Source organism: Monodon monoceros, unplaced genomic scaffold (assembly GCF_005190385.1).
Source record: "Monodon monoceros isolate NGI ecotype Baffin Bay Population unplaced genomic scaffold, NGI_Narwhal_1 Super_Scaffold_11, whole genome shotgun sequence".
In the NCBI taxonomy this organism is placed as follows: Eukaryota; Metazoa; Chordata; class Mammalia; order Artiodactyla; family Monodontidae; genus Monodon; species Monodon monoceros.
Genome location: NW_021703767.1, coordinates 8,989,225 through 9,007,765, shown reverse-complemented (window position 1 = coordinate 9,007,765; position 18,541 = coordinate 8,989,225). Strand labels below are relative to the sequence as shown.

The following is an 18,541-nucleotide window of genomic DNA, read 5'->3' as shown; positions in this document are numbered from 1 at the left end:
CAAAAAAAAAAAAAAAAAAAAGAAAATCAGTTTGGTCTCAGTTTTTTTTTTTGTTTTTTGTTTTTCTGGTATGTGGGCCTCTCACTGTTGTGGCCTCTCCCGTTGTGGAGCACAGGCTCCAGACACGCAGGCTCAGCGGCCATGGCTCACGGGCCTAGTCGCTCCGCGGCATGTGGGATCTTCCCGGACCAGGGCATGAACCTGTGTCCCCTGCATCGGCAGGCGGACTCTCAACCACTGCGCCACCAGGGAAGCCCTGGTCTCAGTTTTATTAACACGAGCAAAAAAATTACATCTAAGTTCTCAGTCGGAACTACATAGCGCAGTGCCCACCACAAGGTCAGTGTTCAAAAGCTGCTAGTTCTGCCATATTTTATGACCTCTGTCATTATTGTTAGCGGTAGTTATATCAGCAGAAGCAAAGCTGAATTTGTGGTTTTTAATATACAAAGGAAGGTGTGTCAAGAAGTCTGGGCTCTTTTCTCTTGCAAGTAAACGAAACCCACTTCAGGCGTGTAGAAGCACAGCAGCACAAAACTTTCTGGCTCATGTACAGGAAAAGCCCAGGCGTCTACATCTGGTTTTAGTCAGAGTGAGAGCTAGGTGTTCAGATGAAGTCCATCAAGTCTCATGCAAAGATTCCGGTTGGCTGTTCTGGGCCTGTGGCTGACCCAGAGGAGGAGAGGAGAGGCTGGTGCCCCGGAGCTCCAAGAAATGGGCTCCCACCCAAGAGAGGCTTCTCTTGCCGGGAGGAGGAAGGATGGTGTTAGACAGACAGGCCATAGTACCCCCTCCATTACTTCTGCCATATTTGTTTGACAGCTAGTTTTGTGGTTTACATAAGAAAATAATTATACTTTACTCTGTAATGAAGATCCTATAACTAGTATGCTATCATTTACTAATGTAAACCAACAATTATGCTTTCTCAGGCTGCAGTTATGATTATAGCTGTGGTTCTAGGGAAAGAGAGCTCGTGCAACTCCTTGGCTCATCTGCCCTCAGTTATTCCCGATGTAGGTACTGATATAGGGATTAAACTGCTTCTCCACCACCAGTGCAGCTGAGCTGTGCTGAGTCAAGTGTCATTGGGCCTGGCTTTTGTGCAGTAATTAAATTTAACCTCAAGACAATACTGTAGTAAAATGATTACCTGATTTTTATTTAAAAACAGAAAGCATAGAATTCCAAAGCTGGAGGTAATTTGGGGGCTCTCAATAAGACTTAATTAGCAAATTATAGAGTACCAGAAGACTCTTTGGATCATACACTATATTTTGTTTCAGTCTTGAACAAACTAAGTATGCGTACTGGCCGTCTAAATCATGAAACAGAATGAGGCTTCAAATGATGTGTTTCTCCACTTAGCGTTCTTCTGTGTGCAGTGCACGTGCAGGGTCTTTCCTGTACGTTTGCGTCTGGCGTGTGCCATGCACTGTGTTCTAGATGCTGGTGGTGCAGCAGGAAACAGAATGAGCAGGGCCTCTGCTCTCGTGGTGGGGGGGCTGCGGGAGGTGATCGTCCAAAGTAAATTAACAGAGGTATCTTTCAACTCTTCTGGAAATCCAAAGTTACTCCAAAATGAAAGTCTTTTTTTTTAATGGGAGTGGGGCTGGGGGCCACTTCAGATGTTGCAGAACATGTCCCCAAGGAAGTGTCAGCTGTGCTGAGAAATACAAGGTAAGGGGGCAGCCATGCAAAGATCCGGGAAGGCGCTGCCCAGAGGGGATGGCGAGTCCTTGAGGTGGGAGTGGGCCAGGCCCAGGAAACCTGAAGATCAGCTTGGCTGGAGCCTAATGTGTGGTCGTGCAAGGTCAGGGCGAGAGCGGGGGTGGAAGGTTGTCCGGCTTGATGCAGAGCGCACTTAAGAGCTTGGCCATTAGCCCGCTTGCTGTGGGAAACCATTAAAGTGTTTGGAGCAGTGACAGCATCTTATTGAGTTTTCAGAAAACATCGGTTTGGCTGCTGAGAGCAATGTGGGCTGCAGCAACCGAGAACAGAAACTGGGAGTTCAGTTAAAAGCATTTCATGGTGCTTTGGGCAAGAGAAGATGTTGGCTTAGAGGCGTGGGCTCTAGAGAAAGGTGGACTGGTATGAGTGCAGCGTCAACAGAACTTGCCGATGGATTGGAAGTGGTAGTTTAAAGGAAAAAAAGGCAAACAAGGATGACTTTGGGGTTTTTGTTGTTTGGTTGGTTGTTTTATTTATTTTTGGCCGCGTTGGGTCTTCATTGCTGAGCACGGGCTTTCTCTAGTTGCGGGCAAGCGGGGGCTACTCTGAGTTGCGGTGTGCGGGCTTCTCATTGCAGTGGCTTCTCCTGTTGTGGAGCACGGGTTCTGGGTGCACGGGCTTCAGTAGTTGTGGTTCGCGGGCTCTAGAGCGCAGGCTCAGTAGTTGTGGCACACGGGCTTAGTCGCTCCATGGCACGTGGGATCTTCCCGGACCAGGGCTCAAGCCCTGCGTTGGCAGGTGGATTCTTTTTTTTTTTTTTTTTTGCAGTACGCAGGCCTCTCACTGTTGTGGCCTCTCCCATTGCAGAGCACAGGAAACACTCTCTGGAGTGTTTCCAGAAACACTGTGCTTCTGGAAAGTGCTTCTGGAAACACTCTCTTCTCATAGTTTCCATGACTCCATGTTCTCTTGGTTTTTCCTCCTACGCTGCTGACCTTTTCTGATTCCTTCCCAGACATCTCAAATGTAACACATGCAAACCCAAGCTCCATCTCCCTCTCCAAAATGTTCTTGCTTCAGACTTTTCCACCTCAATCAATTGTTTAAACCCCAAACCAAAGTCATGGGACTTCCCCGGTGGCGCAGTGGTTGAGAGTCCGCCTGCCGATGCAGGGGACACGGGTTCATGACCCAGTCCGGGAAGATCCCACATGCCGCGGAGCGGCTGGGCCCGTGAGCCATGGTTGCTGAACCTGCGCGTCCGGAGCCTGTGCTCCGCAACGGGAGAGGCCACAACAGTGAGAGGCCCTCGTACCGCAAAAAGAAAAAAAAAAAACAGAACCGGAGACAAGGCAGAGAACACGGATATAAATGTTCCAGGTTAATAACGCATAGCGGCCAAACTGAGGGTGTTTCTGTTTGTTTACATTAATTTTCTAAATGAAATATGAGATGAGGTTACCAGCTGAGGAGGGACAGGTATCGATGGTTATGGAGGGAGGAGGTGAAAGAACTATGTTGGAGACTGGGAAAGCCAGCACAGCGCTGAGGGACATGGGGGAGGGTTATCTAGTAGCATCAGGTCATTTTTGAGTTGCACAGTCATGAAGTAAAGTGAGATCTGTTTCAGAGTAGTCTGGTTTTCTCCAGAGCATTTAGCTGCATAGAACTACATAGGCAATCATTGGCTTTAGCCAGCTTTGCATTTTTCTAAGTGAGTGCTTCAGAGGGAGAGAGAAGCACAAAAGTGAAGGATGTTTGCAAGGTGGACGATAGACCACGGGTGTGGGTGGGGAGATAGAAAAGTGAAGACCTGGGGGGATTGATAGGTAGTTAAGGACGTGAACTCAGGGGGTTGGAGGCTTGTGCAAGGTTTCAGGAAATTGTCAGAGCAGCATTCCAGGAGTAAGTGAGCAGGAAAGGTAAGATGTGGTCACGGTGGGGTGCTGGAAATGGAGACTTTGGAAATTCATGAGGTCAAGGGTATGATGGTGACAGTGGCTGGCTGAGCTGGAACAAAATAAAAGCTTGCTGGAAAAGAAAAGACTAAGGGGCTCAGAGGCCAGGATGTTAGAGGGGATGTTGAAGCTCCAAAAATGGTGATGAGAATAGAAGCGGGGAGGAAGACAGTGAGTTGGTGCTGATTTATTTGATCAAAATACCCAGATTCTTAGTTGCTGAAGTTGAACACGTTAGCAGAGAAGAATACGTAACATGTACGTATGTACAGAGTCAGTGTGAAAGGCGGGAGCTCATGACTCAAGTTCATCTGATGCTTTGGGGGCATAAATGGTGACCTACTGTCCTGATTAAAACACACATGCCTCTTTCAGCAAATGCTGCTGCTGCCACTTCAGCGATGGTGTCCGCGTCTGCGCCTTCGGTGTACAGCGTGCAAGCCCTCTCCCTCCTGGCAGAGGTACATATGCATCTGGCTTGTCATCCCCCCACAGAAGTGAGGCTTTGTGAGGGCGTTCATTCTCAGGGGCCAGGGCGCACGGGCTGCACCGTCCCGGGTGAGTTCATAAGCCAGAATTGGCCTCAAGCTGCCCGGTGGAGTTTTCTTGTTAGGCTGTGTATACCCCAAGGACTAAATTTTGTATTGCCGCCTGCTTTAGGAGATTTCTGTTTTCTGGCGGTCCTGTCCTTCTAGGTTCTGGCATCCCTCCTGGACATGGTTTATCGAAGTGATGAGAAGGAGAGAGCGGTGCCGTTGATCTCACGTTTGCTTTACTATGTTTTTCCTTACTTACGCAATCACAGGTAACGCCACCTTCTCCATTGTACCCCACCCACGTGTGGAAAGGTAGCTTATGGGAAATGTGTCCAGCGGGGTTCCTTGCACCACCTCTGACCTGGGCCCTTTCCCCTTCCCACCCCTTTCAGTGCCTACAATGCCCCCAGCTTCCGGGCTGGCGCCCAGCTGCTGAGCTCTCTAAGCGGTTATGCCTACACGAAACGAGCCTGGAAAAAAGAAGTCCTGGAATTATTCCTGGACCCGGCCTTCTTCCAGATGGACACTTCTTGTGTGCAGTAAGAAATGCTGTCCTGATAAAAAAAAAAAACATGCCCTGAGTCTTCAAGTGGAAAAGTGTTTGGGTTTCTGTAATTAATTCTCATTCCTGAAATGGAAGCAGAGCTAGCATCAACCCAAATCATAGGACACCACTCACAGGTTAACTGTGTATTTCTGGGAACAGAATTAAGTCTCCTAAAAACTACAAAGGTGGCTTTTTTTAATCAGGAGAAGAATTTCAAGTAAGAGAGCACATTTTTCCTGAAGAGCATTGCATGGGGTTCCAGCGGTACTTGGTCTAGTACTGCTTTATCTTGTAATCACAAAATGCTTGACCAGCATTAAGATGACGGGGCTCCATGGTGACACTGCGGTGTCCTTATCCCACTTCTCGGCTTACACTCCCCGAGTCCTCACTGAGACCTTGAGGCTGGCCAGGCTCTGCGCGGGCAGTGGAGATCCGTGGAATCACAGGCACGGGATGAACTAGCTGTGCCTTTTTCTAGGAGGTCAACAGAACCACTCGTAACTCTGCCCCTGGCTTGACTGAACAGGTCTTCATTAATGGCAGGGGGAGACGGTGGAGACTGGTCAGCTTTTTTATGTGGGCTGAGGGTTTGCCCAGCCACCACCAGCGGCCATGGCTGTAATCCTGTTGCACTGTGGGGAACCCGTTGAGAACTAGTGGTATTTGTCTCACAACCCCCATTCTTTCCATTAACACAAGTGTATGGACATCATCTGTGTGAACACATTTAAGGGCAACCCTTGTGAAAGCCAAGGTACCTTGACAATTTGTGTTTTCTTTTATGGTGAGCTGGGAATTATTCATTATTCCCTATGTTAAGGTTATAAATGAAAAGCTTTTGCTTAACATTTCCTTATATAAAAACTATTCATCCCTTTCACTAACTTTTCAGAAAGCAGTTTTTAATACATCTTAAAGGGACATGTTCTTTTCTTGATGCTTTTAATCAGACTGTCACCCTTTGCATATTTCATTAATTCTGCTTTTTTTAATATCCAGTTGGAAGTCCATTATTGACCATCTTCTGACTCATGAGAAAACAATGTTTAAAGATTTAATGAGTAAGTTCTTCTGTTATGTGCACATAAGTCACACTTTAAAGGACCGATTCCTTTTGGTCACAATCAGCTTTTACCACGTATTTCAGAGCCCAGCTCAAACCTTTTCTAGTGCCATTTCAGCCACAGAGTGTAATGTGATGTGCAGAATATGTCGGGACTACGTGAATGAGCCTTCCTATTTCCAGTCTATTGACACGAATGCCTTCGACTACCTTTTTTGCAGTTTTATAGTGGAGAAAATACTTTTGAAAGTAATGATAAGTTGACCACAATTGGTTAGGAGTACTTTCCTGTACCTCATATCCTCTTCAAATACCCCATCACTCAGTATCATGAAAGAAATAAGAACTTTTATAAATGTAAATACTTGAGTAACAACTGCATGCCCTTAATCAAGATCATGATCTTTCACCAGGGAAGATAGGAATAGTAGGCGTTTCTCATCACTTACCTCTCATTGTAGTGTCCTCACTAAATGGAACTTATTTGCTCTATTTATTCCAGCCATGCAGAGCAGTTCTTTAAAACTGTTCTCAAGTTTTGAGCAGAAAGCCATGCTGCTAAAGCGCCAGGCTTTTGCTGTCTTAAGTGGAGAACTTGATCAGTACCACCTTTACCTTCCTCTGATCCAAGGTAAGAAGGCCTGCCCTCCCCCAGCCCACCCCCCAAAAAAGAGACAGGCCCAGAGTGGCCGACATGACTGGAAACCAGAGGGGCCCAGGGCAGGTGTTGGCGGAATGGTCAGACGTTAAATGAGTACCCAGCAGAGGTGATTGTAGAAGAACTTTGGAAATATATCAGTAAATCTGAAACTTTATTTTAAAAATCAGTTATTATGGGACTTTCCTGCTGGTGCAGTGGTTAAGAATCCACCTGCCAATGCAGGGGCCACAGGTTCGAGCCCTGGTCTGGGAAGATCCCACATGCCGCGGAGCAACTAAGCCCGTGCACCACAACTATTGAGCCTGCGTTCTGGAGCCTGTGAGCCACAACTACTGAGCCCACGTGCCACAGCTACTGAAGCCTGTGTGCCTAGAGCCCGTACTCCACAACAAGAGCAGCCACCGCAATGAGAAGGCCGCACACCGCAATGAAGAGTAGCCCCCGCTCGCCACAACTAGAGAAAGCCCGTGCACAGCAACGAAAACCCAACACAGCTGAAAATAACATAGAAATAAATAAATTTTTTTAAAAGGCAAGACAAAAATCAATTATTATAATGCTATTATTTTTTAAATTTAAAAACAATTTTATTTATTTATTTTTTGGCTGTGTTAGGTCTTTGTTGCTGTGCACGTGCTTTTCTCTAGCTGCGCCAAGCGGGGGCTACTCTTCGTTGTGGTGCACGGGCTTCTCATTGCGGTGGCTTCTCTTGTTGCAGAGCACGGGCTCTAGACATGGGGGCTTCAATAGTTGTGGCTCGCGGGGTCTAGAATGCAGGCTCAGTAGTTGTGGCGCACGGGCCTAGTTGCTCCGCAGCATGTGGGATCCTCCCAGACCAGGGCTTGAACCTGTGGCCCCTGCATTGGCAGGCAGATTCTTAACCACTGCACCACCAGGGAAGTCCTATAAGGCTATTAGTTTTTATTAAGTTGTTTTTTAAAGTCTGTCTGTGCTTCTTCAGCACTGTCTCCTGCTGGATCCCTCCTGCAGTGTGGATACTAAGTGAGGCCAGTGACAGAGCAAGATTTTAGAGAAGTACCTGATTTTTCCTTAGCAGTCTTTTCTCTTCTTCATACTCACGGTATTTGTCTGCCTCAAAAATTAATGATTGTGGATGTTATACGGTTTTAAAGGTTTTTCCCCCTCCTCATAAAATGTTGAGTTGGCGAAGTGAGCATTCTGTTTTAATTCATCCTCCTCCAAGATACAAAAGAACTCTCAAACAGGAGTGTGTTTTCCTTAAGACACGTAGCCTAAATGGAATATAATAAAATAAATGAGCTTTTAAGAATTGTATTAAATATCATGAAGGCTAGTATAACAAACAGTTTTACAAATATTAGAATTATGGTGTAAATCCTTTTGGGGGGCTCAGACTTATTAAAGTATAATTTACATACAGTTCTGGCTATACAGTTCTATGACTTTTGATAAACACATGTAGTCACGTAACCACCACTGCAGTCAAGATTCAGAACATTTCCATCACCCCAGAAAGTTCACTCGTGCCCCTCAGAAGGCATCTCCTCCCCTTACCCCCTGACCCTATCAACCACTGAATCTTCTTTCTGTTCATATAGTTTCATCTTTTCTGGAATGTCCTATAAATGTGAATGTGATTAGATAGTATATAGCCTTTGAGACTGGCTTCTTTTGTATTTGAGAGTCATTCATTCTGTTGTATTTATCAATAGCTTATTTCTTTTTATTGCTATTTATCTATAGTATCCCATTCTGTGGTTTGTTTACCAGTTCACCAGTTGAACATTCAGGTTGTTTCCACATAGAATTATGATATAAATCTCTTACTCTACCCTCTTAAAAAATGCTCTTATAAATATCCGTCGGCTCACAAAGCATGTGTTTCTCCTAAATATTTTTATTAATTCTGAGCCCGCGTCCCTACTTGATTAACCACTTGAAAGGTCTTAATTATTTTAGGTCGAAACATTAACAGCTTTCACGGGTATTAATTATGACAGTGTTTTATATTTGCAACAATGAAAATGCCATTATACTTCTACTGACATAATCGCAGCCTGTAAAGTGGGTAAGGAGATGCTCCTGACCTAACGTCTTGAATACTTAAAATGTATAAAAGTGAATATTCAGATATTGACAAATCCTTACTTGAATCACCAGCAGGAGGCTGCTTAGATCAGAGGGTGGCCAGGAATGCCGTTAACGGTGGTGGCAGCCCTCCAGAGACTTTGCTCAGTGCAGAGTCAAAGCTGAACTTCGTTGCATACTTACAGGATTTAAAGGGGAGAAAGAACAACGGGAACCACATTTCCTCTAGTTCACAGGCGGCATCTGTGATGGTGCTTTATGCACCTGGCCATCAGGCAGTGGTCCAAAAGCGCGGTGTGAAGTTCACTTTCTCAGCAGGAGAGCATGGTAGGCAGTGCATTGTACAATCCTTGCCATGCCTTCTCACTTTTTTTTTTTTTTTTTTTTTTTTTTTTGCGGTACATGGGCCTCTCACTGTTGTGGCCTCTCCCGTTGAGGAGCACAGGCTCCGGACGCGCAGGCTCAGCGGCCATGGCTCACGGGCCCAGCCGCTCCGCGGCATGTGGGATCTTCCCGGACCGGGGCACGAACCCGCATCCCCTGCATCGGCAGGCGGACTCTCAACCACTGTGCCACCAGGGAAGCCCCATGCCTTCTCACTTTGGGAGAAACACCTGCGCCTTCTCTCCCCCATGTCCCATCACACACTCTCCTAAAACCTGGGGTGAGGCCTAGAGAGCTAAAGAGACAGTATTAGATGTGTAGAACAAGAAGAGAACAGACAATGGCCTTTTTCAATCAGTGGTATGGAGAATCTGACTATGGCAGGGTGTAAATACCCAATTCTGAGAAATCATGGCTCAGAGAGGGAGAGAGAAGTAGAGGCAACATAATATTATATACATACAACAGATATGAAAGTCAGCATAATGCTGACTTTAAATAGGAGATAGTTTGGGGGCCCTTGGGGAAAGAGGAATTTCTCCAAATAAATACCCTCCACTTTGGATAGCTCAAGTGCTGTTTTTTTGTTTTTTTTTTTAAATACTACATGGGGCTTCCCTGGTGGCGCAGTGGTTGAGAGTCCGCCTGCCGATGCAGGGGACACGGGTTCGTGCCCCGGTCCAGGAGGATCCCACATGCCGCAGAGCTGCTGGGCCCGTGAGCCGTGGCCGCTGAGCCTGCGCATCCGGAGCCTGTGCTCCGCAACGGGAGAGGCCACAACAGTGAGAGGCCCGTGTACTGCCAAAAAAAAAAAAAAAATACTACATGTTTGAAAAAGTAGAGTGGACTTCCCTGGCAGTCCAGTGGTTGGAGCTTCGCACTTACACTGCAGGTGGCACAGGTTCTATCCTTGGCTGGGGAGCTAAGATCCCTCATTCCACACAACGCAGCCAAAAAATAAAAAATAAAATAAAATAAAAATACCTGTTTGAGTCCTTGTTTTAAAAAAATAAAAGGAAGAAGTAAACATGTTTACCCCCTTCCTTTTTTTACTAACTGACAGTTTGCAAAGCCCTTGCCTCTGTATTGTCATCGTCCCCAGCTTCCCTAAGATCCTGGGGTGATGGGATTCAGAACGTTCTCTGACAGTCTCGGGACATTGACTGGCCCCATGGAGCAATGACGCCCCAGTCAAGGGAGCAGAGGCATCCAGAAGCTCCTGAGTTGCACACCCTGGTGAATAGTTGAGACCAAATCAAAAGAGGCAGGAATGGGGAAGGTCTGGCATCTCTCCTCTGGGGTCCTCACCCCCAACTGATCACCATCAGGTAGCACTGGAAGAGGTCGATCCATGCACTCGGTGCGGAACTGAGCAGCTACTCACTTCTTGGCTCGTAGTGACATAAATTTTGCATTGATCTCAAAAGAAGTAAATCGGCTCAAAGCAATTATTTTTTAAACAGGAGGGACGATAAAATGCTGCTTGTCTAGGGTGAAAGGAGGACAGGTTACAAAGGCCCCTGATGAGGGGATCAGAAAGGTCTAGAGGGAACACTCTGTTCCCTCTAAGCTGATGTGTGGCTCATTCCAGGGCCATTGAAGTCCTTCCCATCTTTTAAGTTTTCTTCATTGTCCTTTATTAGCTCCATTTTTACATCAGGATACTGGTGCTCAGAGAGATTAACACCTGCGTAAAGTTGCATTGCCACTAACTGGCACACCCTGGACTGAAATCTGAGCCCTCTGGCTCCCAACAGTAGGCTGTGTTCTTTAGCAGGTACCCTTTGAGGCAAGTGAGTTTCACAGATGGGAAATGGGCTCAGCAAGATTATGTGGCCAGCCTAAACGAGGTTCCGCAACCTTGACAGTGGTGCAGAGATTCTGGCTCAGGGCTTTCTCTGGCTCTGCTCACCAAGACTCCTTAAGCTTGTAAGGTTTATCACTCAGCTAAGAAAGGAATATTAGAGATTCTAAAATAGATCATCTTGGCTGAAGAATAATCTCACGAATTTAGCTTTTATTTGGAGCATCAATATGAAATATGCCCCGTGTGTACAAACCACTTTTTTTTTTTTTAATACTTTTTATCTCGAAGTAGATTAAGACTCACAAGAAGTTACACAAATAGTACCTGGTGTTGCTGTGTACTGTTTGTCCAGCTTCCCCCATGATAACATCTCATATAAGCATAGTCCCTCATCAAAACCAGGAAATCGATGTGGGAATATTACCATAACTCAACTTGAGATTTTTTCAGATTTCACCAGTTTCTACAATGCATTCTTTGTGTGTGTGTCTGTGTGTCTAGTTCCCACATACAAATTCTTGTAGCCAACACCACAGCCAGGATTTAGAACTCTTCCTTCGCTACAAAGCGACACCCTCACGTCACTCACTGCTTTGTATAGTCACACCCTCCACCCAGCGCTAACCCCTGGAAACTGCTGATCTGTTCTCCATCACTTTAATGTTATATAAATGGAATCATACATCATACGTATTATGTAAATGTCACCTTTTGAGATTAGCTTTTTTCATTTAGTACAGTGCTTTTGAGATCCATCCAAAGGCAAGTGGGGTATGTTCATGGGTGTATAAAGAGTTTGATCTTTTTTAATGAGTACTAATACTCCACTTTATGGATGTACCTCAGTTCATTTATCCATTTACCTGATGGACATCTGGGTTGTTCTAGTTTTTGGTTATTAGAAATAAAGCCTAGGGGCTTCCCTGGTAGCGCAGTGGTTAAGAATCCGCCCGCCAATGCAGGGGACACGGGTTCGAGCCCTGGTCCAGGAAGATCCCACATGCCGTGGAGCAACTAAACCCGCGTGCCACAACTACTGAGCCTGCGCTCTAGAGCCCGTGAGCCACAACTACTGAGCCCGCGCGCCTAGAGCCTGTGCTCCACAACAAGAGAAGCCACCACAACGAGAAGCCCGCGCACCGCAATAAAGAGTATCCCCCACTCGCCGCAACTAGAGAAAAGCCCACGCACACCAACAAAGACCCAGTGCAGCCAAAAATAAGATAAATGAAATAAATAAATTTAAAAAAAAAAAGAAAGAAAGAAAGCCTCTGGCGATCCAGTGGTTAGGACTCTGTGCTTTCACTGCAGAGGGCCCAGGTTCAGTCCCTGGTAAGGGAACTAAGATCCTGCAAGCTGGGATAAATGCACAAGGGTTTGATTACTGGGTTCTATGGTAAACGTGTGTTTAACTTTATAAGAAACGGCCGAACTGTTTTCCAGAGTGGACGTACCATTTTGCATTCCCATTTAAACAGTAATTCAAATGGCATTATCCTTTTTTTTTAACATTTTTATTTTTTAATATTTATTTATTTATTTGGTTGCACTGGGTCTTAGTTGCGGCAGGTGGTCTCCTTTTAGTTGCGGCTCGCCGACTCCTTAGTTGCGGCACATGGGCTTCTTAGTTGTGGCTTGTGAGCTCTTAGTTGCAGCATGTATGTGGTATCTAGTTCCCTGTCCAGGGATCAAACCTGGGCCCCCTGCATTGGGAACGTGGAGTCTTAACCACTGAGCCACCAGGGAAGTCCCTCGTTATCCTTTTGATGTCTTTAGAGATACTCCTTTCATTCCTGATGTTGGTAATTTGCTTTCTCTCTTTTTTGGTCAGTCTTTCTAGAGGTTTATCACTTTTCTTGTTCTTTTCGAATAACCACATTTTAATTTGATTGATTTTTCTACATTATTTTTGTTTGTTTTGTTTCCAGTTTCATTTATTTCTGCTTTTTATTAGGCCCTTCTTTGTCCTTGCTTTGGTTTTATTTTGTTCTTTTTCTGGTCTCGTGAGGTAGAGGCTTGGATTATAGATTTGAGTGTTTTCTTCTTTTATAATGTAAGCATTTAGTGCTATAAATTTCCCTCTCAGCAATACTTTAACTCCATCCCACAAAATCGGGTATATTGTAATTTTCATTCATTTCTTTATATTTTTTATTTCCTTTGATACTTCTTCACCCCATATCTAATTTAGAAGTTTGTTAATTTCCAAGTGTTTCTGGTTATCTTTCTGTTATTAATTTCCAGTTTGATTCCATTATGGTCAGAGAACATTTTTTGTAGGATTTAAATTTGTTGAAGTTCGGTTATATCATGGGTCGTAAAGCAGTCTTGGTGAATGTTCCACGAGCACGTAATGAGATGTATTCTGCTGGTGTTGAGTGGAGTGTTCTACAAGTGTTTATTAGATCCTGTTGGCTGAAGGTATTGCTCAGTTCTTCTATATCCTTACTGACTATTTTCCTAGGAGTTCTATCAGTCATGGGATAGGGATGTTGAAGTTCAGCTACAGTTGTCAGTACTTATTCTTCTTTGAGTTCCGGCAGTTCTTTCTTCAAGTATTTTACACCTCTGTTGTTTGGTGCACAGACATTTAGGAATGTTATATCTTCTTGTTGAACTGACCTTACCACTGTGTAATGTCCCTCTTTGACCCTGGTACTTTCCTTTGCTATGAAGTCTATTCTGTCCTATATTAATAGCGCCACTCCAGCTTTCTTAAAATGTTTGCATATTGTATCTTTTTCCATCCTTTTACCTTTAACCTACTTATATTGTTATATATTTTTAAGTAGTTTTATCTTTTTTAAAAATTTATTTATTTCATTTGTTTTTGGTTGTGTTGGGTCTTTGTTGCTGCACGAGCTTTCTCTAGTTGCGGCGAGCGGGGGCTACTCTTTGTGGTGGCGCGCGGGCTTCTCGTTGTGGTGGCTTCTCTTGTTGCAGAGCACGGGCTCTAGGTGTGCGGACTTCAGTAGTTGTGGCACGCGGGCTCAGTAGTTGTGGTTCGCGGGCTCTAGAGCGCAGGCTCAGTAGTTGTGGCACATGGGCTTAGTTGCTCCGCAGCATGTGGGATCTTCCTGGACCAGGGCTCGAACCCGTGTCCCCTGCATTGGCAGCTGGATTCTTAACCACTGCGCCACCAGGGAAGCCATATCGTTATATTTGAAGTGAGTTTTGTGTAAGATAGCATACAACTGGGTCATTCCTTTTATCCATTCAACCAATCTCTTTTAATTGACAGGTCATGTCAGGATATATTATGCCATTTTATTTATTTTCTGTTTGTTCCTTGTTTTTCATTCATTTTGTTTCCCTTTTCCTATTTTCCTGAGGTTACTTGAACATTTTTTTGGCATTCCATTTTGATTTATTTAAAGTGGTTTGGGGGTATATCTCTTTATATAGCTTTCTGCAGTGGTTGCTCTAGGGATTACAGTGAACATAGAATATACATACTTACTGTGGTCTACTAGTATCAATATTTTACCACCATTTGCTTTTCTCCTCTCCCATATGATATAGTTGTCTGAAATACTACATTTACATACTAGAACCAAAGGAGATAGAGATACACTTTTTGCTTTCACTGTCCAACATAAATACTCAAGAGGAAAGGATATTATTTATACTCATTTATTTACCCTTTCTATTGCTCTTTAGTCATTCCTGATGTTCCATGTTTCCTACCATTATCATTTCCTTTCTGTCTGAAGAACATCATTTAGCCATTCTTTTAGTGCAAATCTGTTGGCACTGTTCTCCTTCATTGAGCCTTTTTTTTTCACCTTCATTCATCTTGGTTTGGTTTGGTTGTTGGTTTTTGTTTTTCTTTCACCTTTATTCTGGAAGGATGTTTTCATTGGAAATAGAAAAATTCTGGGTTGAAGTTCTTTTCTTTCAGCACTTGAAAAATGGCAACTTCTTTCTGACTCTATGGTTTCTAATGAGAAATCTGCTATTATTCGAATTATTCTCCCTTTTAAGTAATGTATAATTTCCCTCTGATTGCTATCAAGATTTTTTTCTTTGTCTTTAGTTTTCAGAAGTTTGATTATGTGACTGAACATGATTTCTTTGGTTTTATCCCTTTTAGAGTTCACTCAGCTTGTTTTATTTGTAGATATATGTCTTTCACCACATTTGGAAAGTTTTCAGTCTTTTTTTTTTTTTTTTTTTTTAGTCATTATTTTTAAAATATTTTTCCAACCTATACACTTTTTTCTCTTTTTCTGTGATTCCAGTGCACAAATGTTAGATCTTTTGTTGTCCCACTGGTCTATGAGACTCTGTTCATTTTTTCTTTCTGATATTTTCTCTCTCCTTTGTTCAGCTCACATAATTTCTATTGATTGTGTCCTGAATTCCCCTCTTCCTCTGTCATCTCCATTCTGCTGTTGAGCTCAACAGTAAGTTTTTCTATCTTGGTGATTCTATTTTTTAGTTCTAAAATTTCTATTTGACTTTTCTTTGTATCTTGTATTTTTTTGCTGACACTTTCTATTTCTTATTTGTTTCAAGTGTCCATAATTGGTTATTAGAGTATTTTTAGATAGTGGCTTTAAAATCCTTTTCCAATAATTCCAACCTCTGTATTATCTCTGCATTGGTGTCTTTTGGGTATCTTTTCTCATTCAAGTTGAGATTTTTGGCATTCCAGGTTACGTTCTTTTCAATTGCCTAAGCTGCAATAAAATAAAAAATTTAAAAACCACGTGGAACCCACTTCCAGGTCATTCCTTAAGTCCCAAGGTTCCTACCCAGTCCTGCCACATTTCCTTCACCTGTTTTCTGATAGTTGGTTTATGTATTTTTGTTCAAGGTTTTTGTTTGTTTGTTTGTTTGCAGTTAGATAAATAGGATGTATTATACTTACTCCATCTTGTCCAGAACCAAAAGCACAAACCACTCTTTAAAAACGCCAACCTGTTTGTCAAGTGTCTGATCTATGCACGATCCTTCATTTGGTCAGAGTATTTTCAAAGGCAAGAAGTAAAAACCCACTTAAGGGCTTCCCTGGTGGTGCAGTGGTTGAGAGTCCGCCTGCCGATGCAGGGGACACGGGTTCGTGCCCCGGTCCGGGAAGATCCCACATGCCACGGAGCGGCTGGGCCCGTGAGCCATGGCCGCTGAGCCTGCGCGTCTGGAGCCTGTGCTCCGCAACGGGAGAGGCCACAGCAGTGAGACGCCCGCGTATCGCAAAACCAAAACAAAACAAAACTCATTTAAGCTACCTCAAGTAAAGAGAAGTTTATTTCTAATTTACTACAGCAAATCTTAAGCGGCATGACCATAGTTCAGCTATTTCCTATGGCAATTTGTCATCTTCCTAAGAAACCTCAAATTATGGGAAAAAAATTCTGCAAACAGTTATTTCAGTGGAGAAGTGGGGAAGACTGTTAGGGACTAGAGAGTTTACCTTTTTTTCTTCTTCCTGCAGGAATTAAAGTTTTTGTCATGGTCATCAAATCTAAACTTTACTGAATAATTCTATTTTATTCACGCACTTCACTTGCCACTCCTCACCCCCAAAATATAGTGTCATCTACCAACCAATCTATATGATCTCATAGTTCCCTCACTCACCAAAGACTCTTCAGTTTCTGTGTCTCATGTTTCATATTCTTAGAAGAATAATTACATGTTTATTGATCACACACTGGATTTCTGGCTTGAGCCAGAAGTTGTTGCCTTTCTACTCAGCTGCAGCAGGGGAATAAGAGGAACTTGATTCACTTCATTAGCAAAAGCCACAAACTGCCGTGCCTCACAAAGAACAGTGCTGGGGGCAAACACGGGGCACAGAACCATTCTCCCAACACCCATCTCATGTATGAGGTTCTCGTCAAATGTCAAAGCAATTGCAATTTTATTATTCCTCTTTGTCTAGTGAGAAACTCCAAACTGCATATTTGTGTGACATCTCTAAAATCTTCTTTCCTTAGAACGCCTGACAGACAATCTCAGAGTTGGACAGACATCCATAGCTGCTGCTCAGATGTTTCTTTTTTTCAGAGTTTTGCTGCTAAGAATATCTGCTCAACATTTGACTTCATTGTGGCCAATAATGGTCTCTGAATTGGTAAGTGCAAATATTTTACTCTTGAAAGCAAAATTGGAGCTTTTAGAAATGCTTTTTCAGGAATAATATTTCATATATATCTGATTTTATCTGCAGAATTTTCAATCAAGTTGGTAGTGCAGAGTCAGCTCTTGCTTAAATAGAGATATTTTACCCTATAATCCTAGTTGCTCTCTCAACGTCAGTTATTCCAATTAATCTATACAGTTTGATATTATTATTTTTTTTTTCTTTTGGCCATGCCATGTGGCTTTCAGGATCTTAGTTCCCCGACCAGGACATGGCAGTGAAAGTGCTGAGTCCTAACCACTGGACCACCAGGGAACTCCCTATTTGCTATTTTTTAAACTGTTTTTTATCCCCCAATTTTATTGAGATATGTATCATATAGCAGTGTGTGAGTTTAAGGTGTACAACTTGATTTGACTGAAGTATATCATGAAATGATTATCACAGTAAGTTTAGTTAACGTCCATGATCAGGGATTGAACCCACGCCCCCTGCATTGGAAGCATGGAGTCTTAACCACTGGACCACCAGGGAAGTTCCTTGTTTTATTTTTTTAGATTCCACTTATAAGGGAGATCATACAGTATTTGCCTTTCTCTTCTTATTTCACTTAGTATAATGCCCTCAAGGTCCTTCCATGTTGCTGGAAATGGTAGGATTCCTCCTTTTCGTGGCTGAATAATATTCCATTGTGTATATATAAAACAATTTCTTTATCTGTTTATCTGTTGATGGACATTTAGGTTGTTTCCATGTCTTGGCTACTGCAAATAATGCTGCCCATTTTTTCATTGGATTATTTGCTTTTTTTGGTTACTGAGTTGTATGAGTTCTTTATATATTTTGGATGATATTACCCTATCAGATATTTGGTTTGCAGATTTTTTTTTCCATTTGATAGGTTGTCTTTTCATTTTTTTGATTGTTTCTTTTGCTTTATTTGCTATTTTTTATGGACATATAAATTTTAAACATTAAGCTAGGTTTACTCTCAAATAGTAACTTGAATTCACATTTTTTTTAAAGATTCAGACATTCATACAGCTTGAAGAAGATCTGAAAGAGGACGATGAATCATTGAGGTAAGTAGTACAGCAGTCTGCACACATATATGAAGGTTAATAGACACCACCTTAAGACGCAGGGCTATCTAACACTAAATACTGTTTTCCTGAAGTGGTTGTGAAGGGACCAGCTATTCTGACCATTTCTTAAAAGGAAAACCTTCTTATGGACATTGCATAGGCAAAAGGACCACGGCAGATGTGAATGAATTTATAACAAGAGTTTCTTTGCAAATTTACAGAAACAGCAACAAAATCAACAGAATAAAAGTTTCAGTCTCTGATGGAAATGAGCCCTCGATGGGGGAGATACCCCAGAGTGAACTTATCCTATACTTATCGGCTTGCAAATTCTTGGACACGGCACTTTCTTTTCCACCTGACAAGATGCCGCTATTTCAGATGTAAGTCAGAGAAGACCACGTGTCTTCTTTGAAGCGGATGACTTTCTTTCCTCTTGAGCACTTTCACTTGTTCTTTCCTGTACAATATATAAGAAACCACAGCATGGGTTGCTAGTGGCCGAGGAGCCTGCTCAGAATACCAAGTTTCACATTACTTGCAACATCTGTGTTTTGGGGAATTTGGCTCACAGTAGTGTTTATGTACGGGTTTCTCTTTCTCTCTCTCTCTCTCTCTCTCTGTGTGTGTGTGTGTGTGTGTGTGTGTGTGTGTGTGTGTGTGTGTGT

At 43.1% G+C, this 18,541-nt stretch overlaps 1 protein-coding gene across 6 annotated transcripts in view; it reads left to right on the top strand.

Moving 5' to 3' along the window:
* DOP1B (DOP1 leucine zipper like protein B) overlaps positions 1-18,541 on the top strand; it is a 108,905-nt gene that overhangs the window by 88,127 nt on the left and 2,237 nt on the right. For 3 of the 6 annotated variants that reach the window (XM_029214252.1, XM_029214251.1, XM_029214253.1), the window contains 8 exons: positions 4,005-4,090; positions 4,325-4,434; positions 4,558-4,704; positions 5,715-5,776; positions 6,281-6,409; positions 16,643-16,779; positions 17,815-17,870; positions 18,095-18,256. In XM_029214252.1, coding sequence (XP_029070085.1) covers positions 4,005-4,090; positions 4,325-4,434; positions 4,558-4,704; positions 5,715-5,776; positions 6,281-6,409; positions 16,643-16,779; positions 17,815-17,870; positions 18,095-18,256 — 889 coding nt within the window. Of the gene's footprint in view, positions 1-4,004; positions 4,156-4,324; positions 4,435-4,557; positions 4,705-5,714; positions 5,777-6,280; positions 6,410-16,642; positions 16,780-17,814; positions 17,871-18,094; positions 18,257-18,541 lie in introns of those variants that run through there. The other 3 variants (XR_003792320.1, XR_003792321.1, XM_029214255.1) reach the window with 3 other exon arrangements.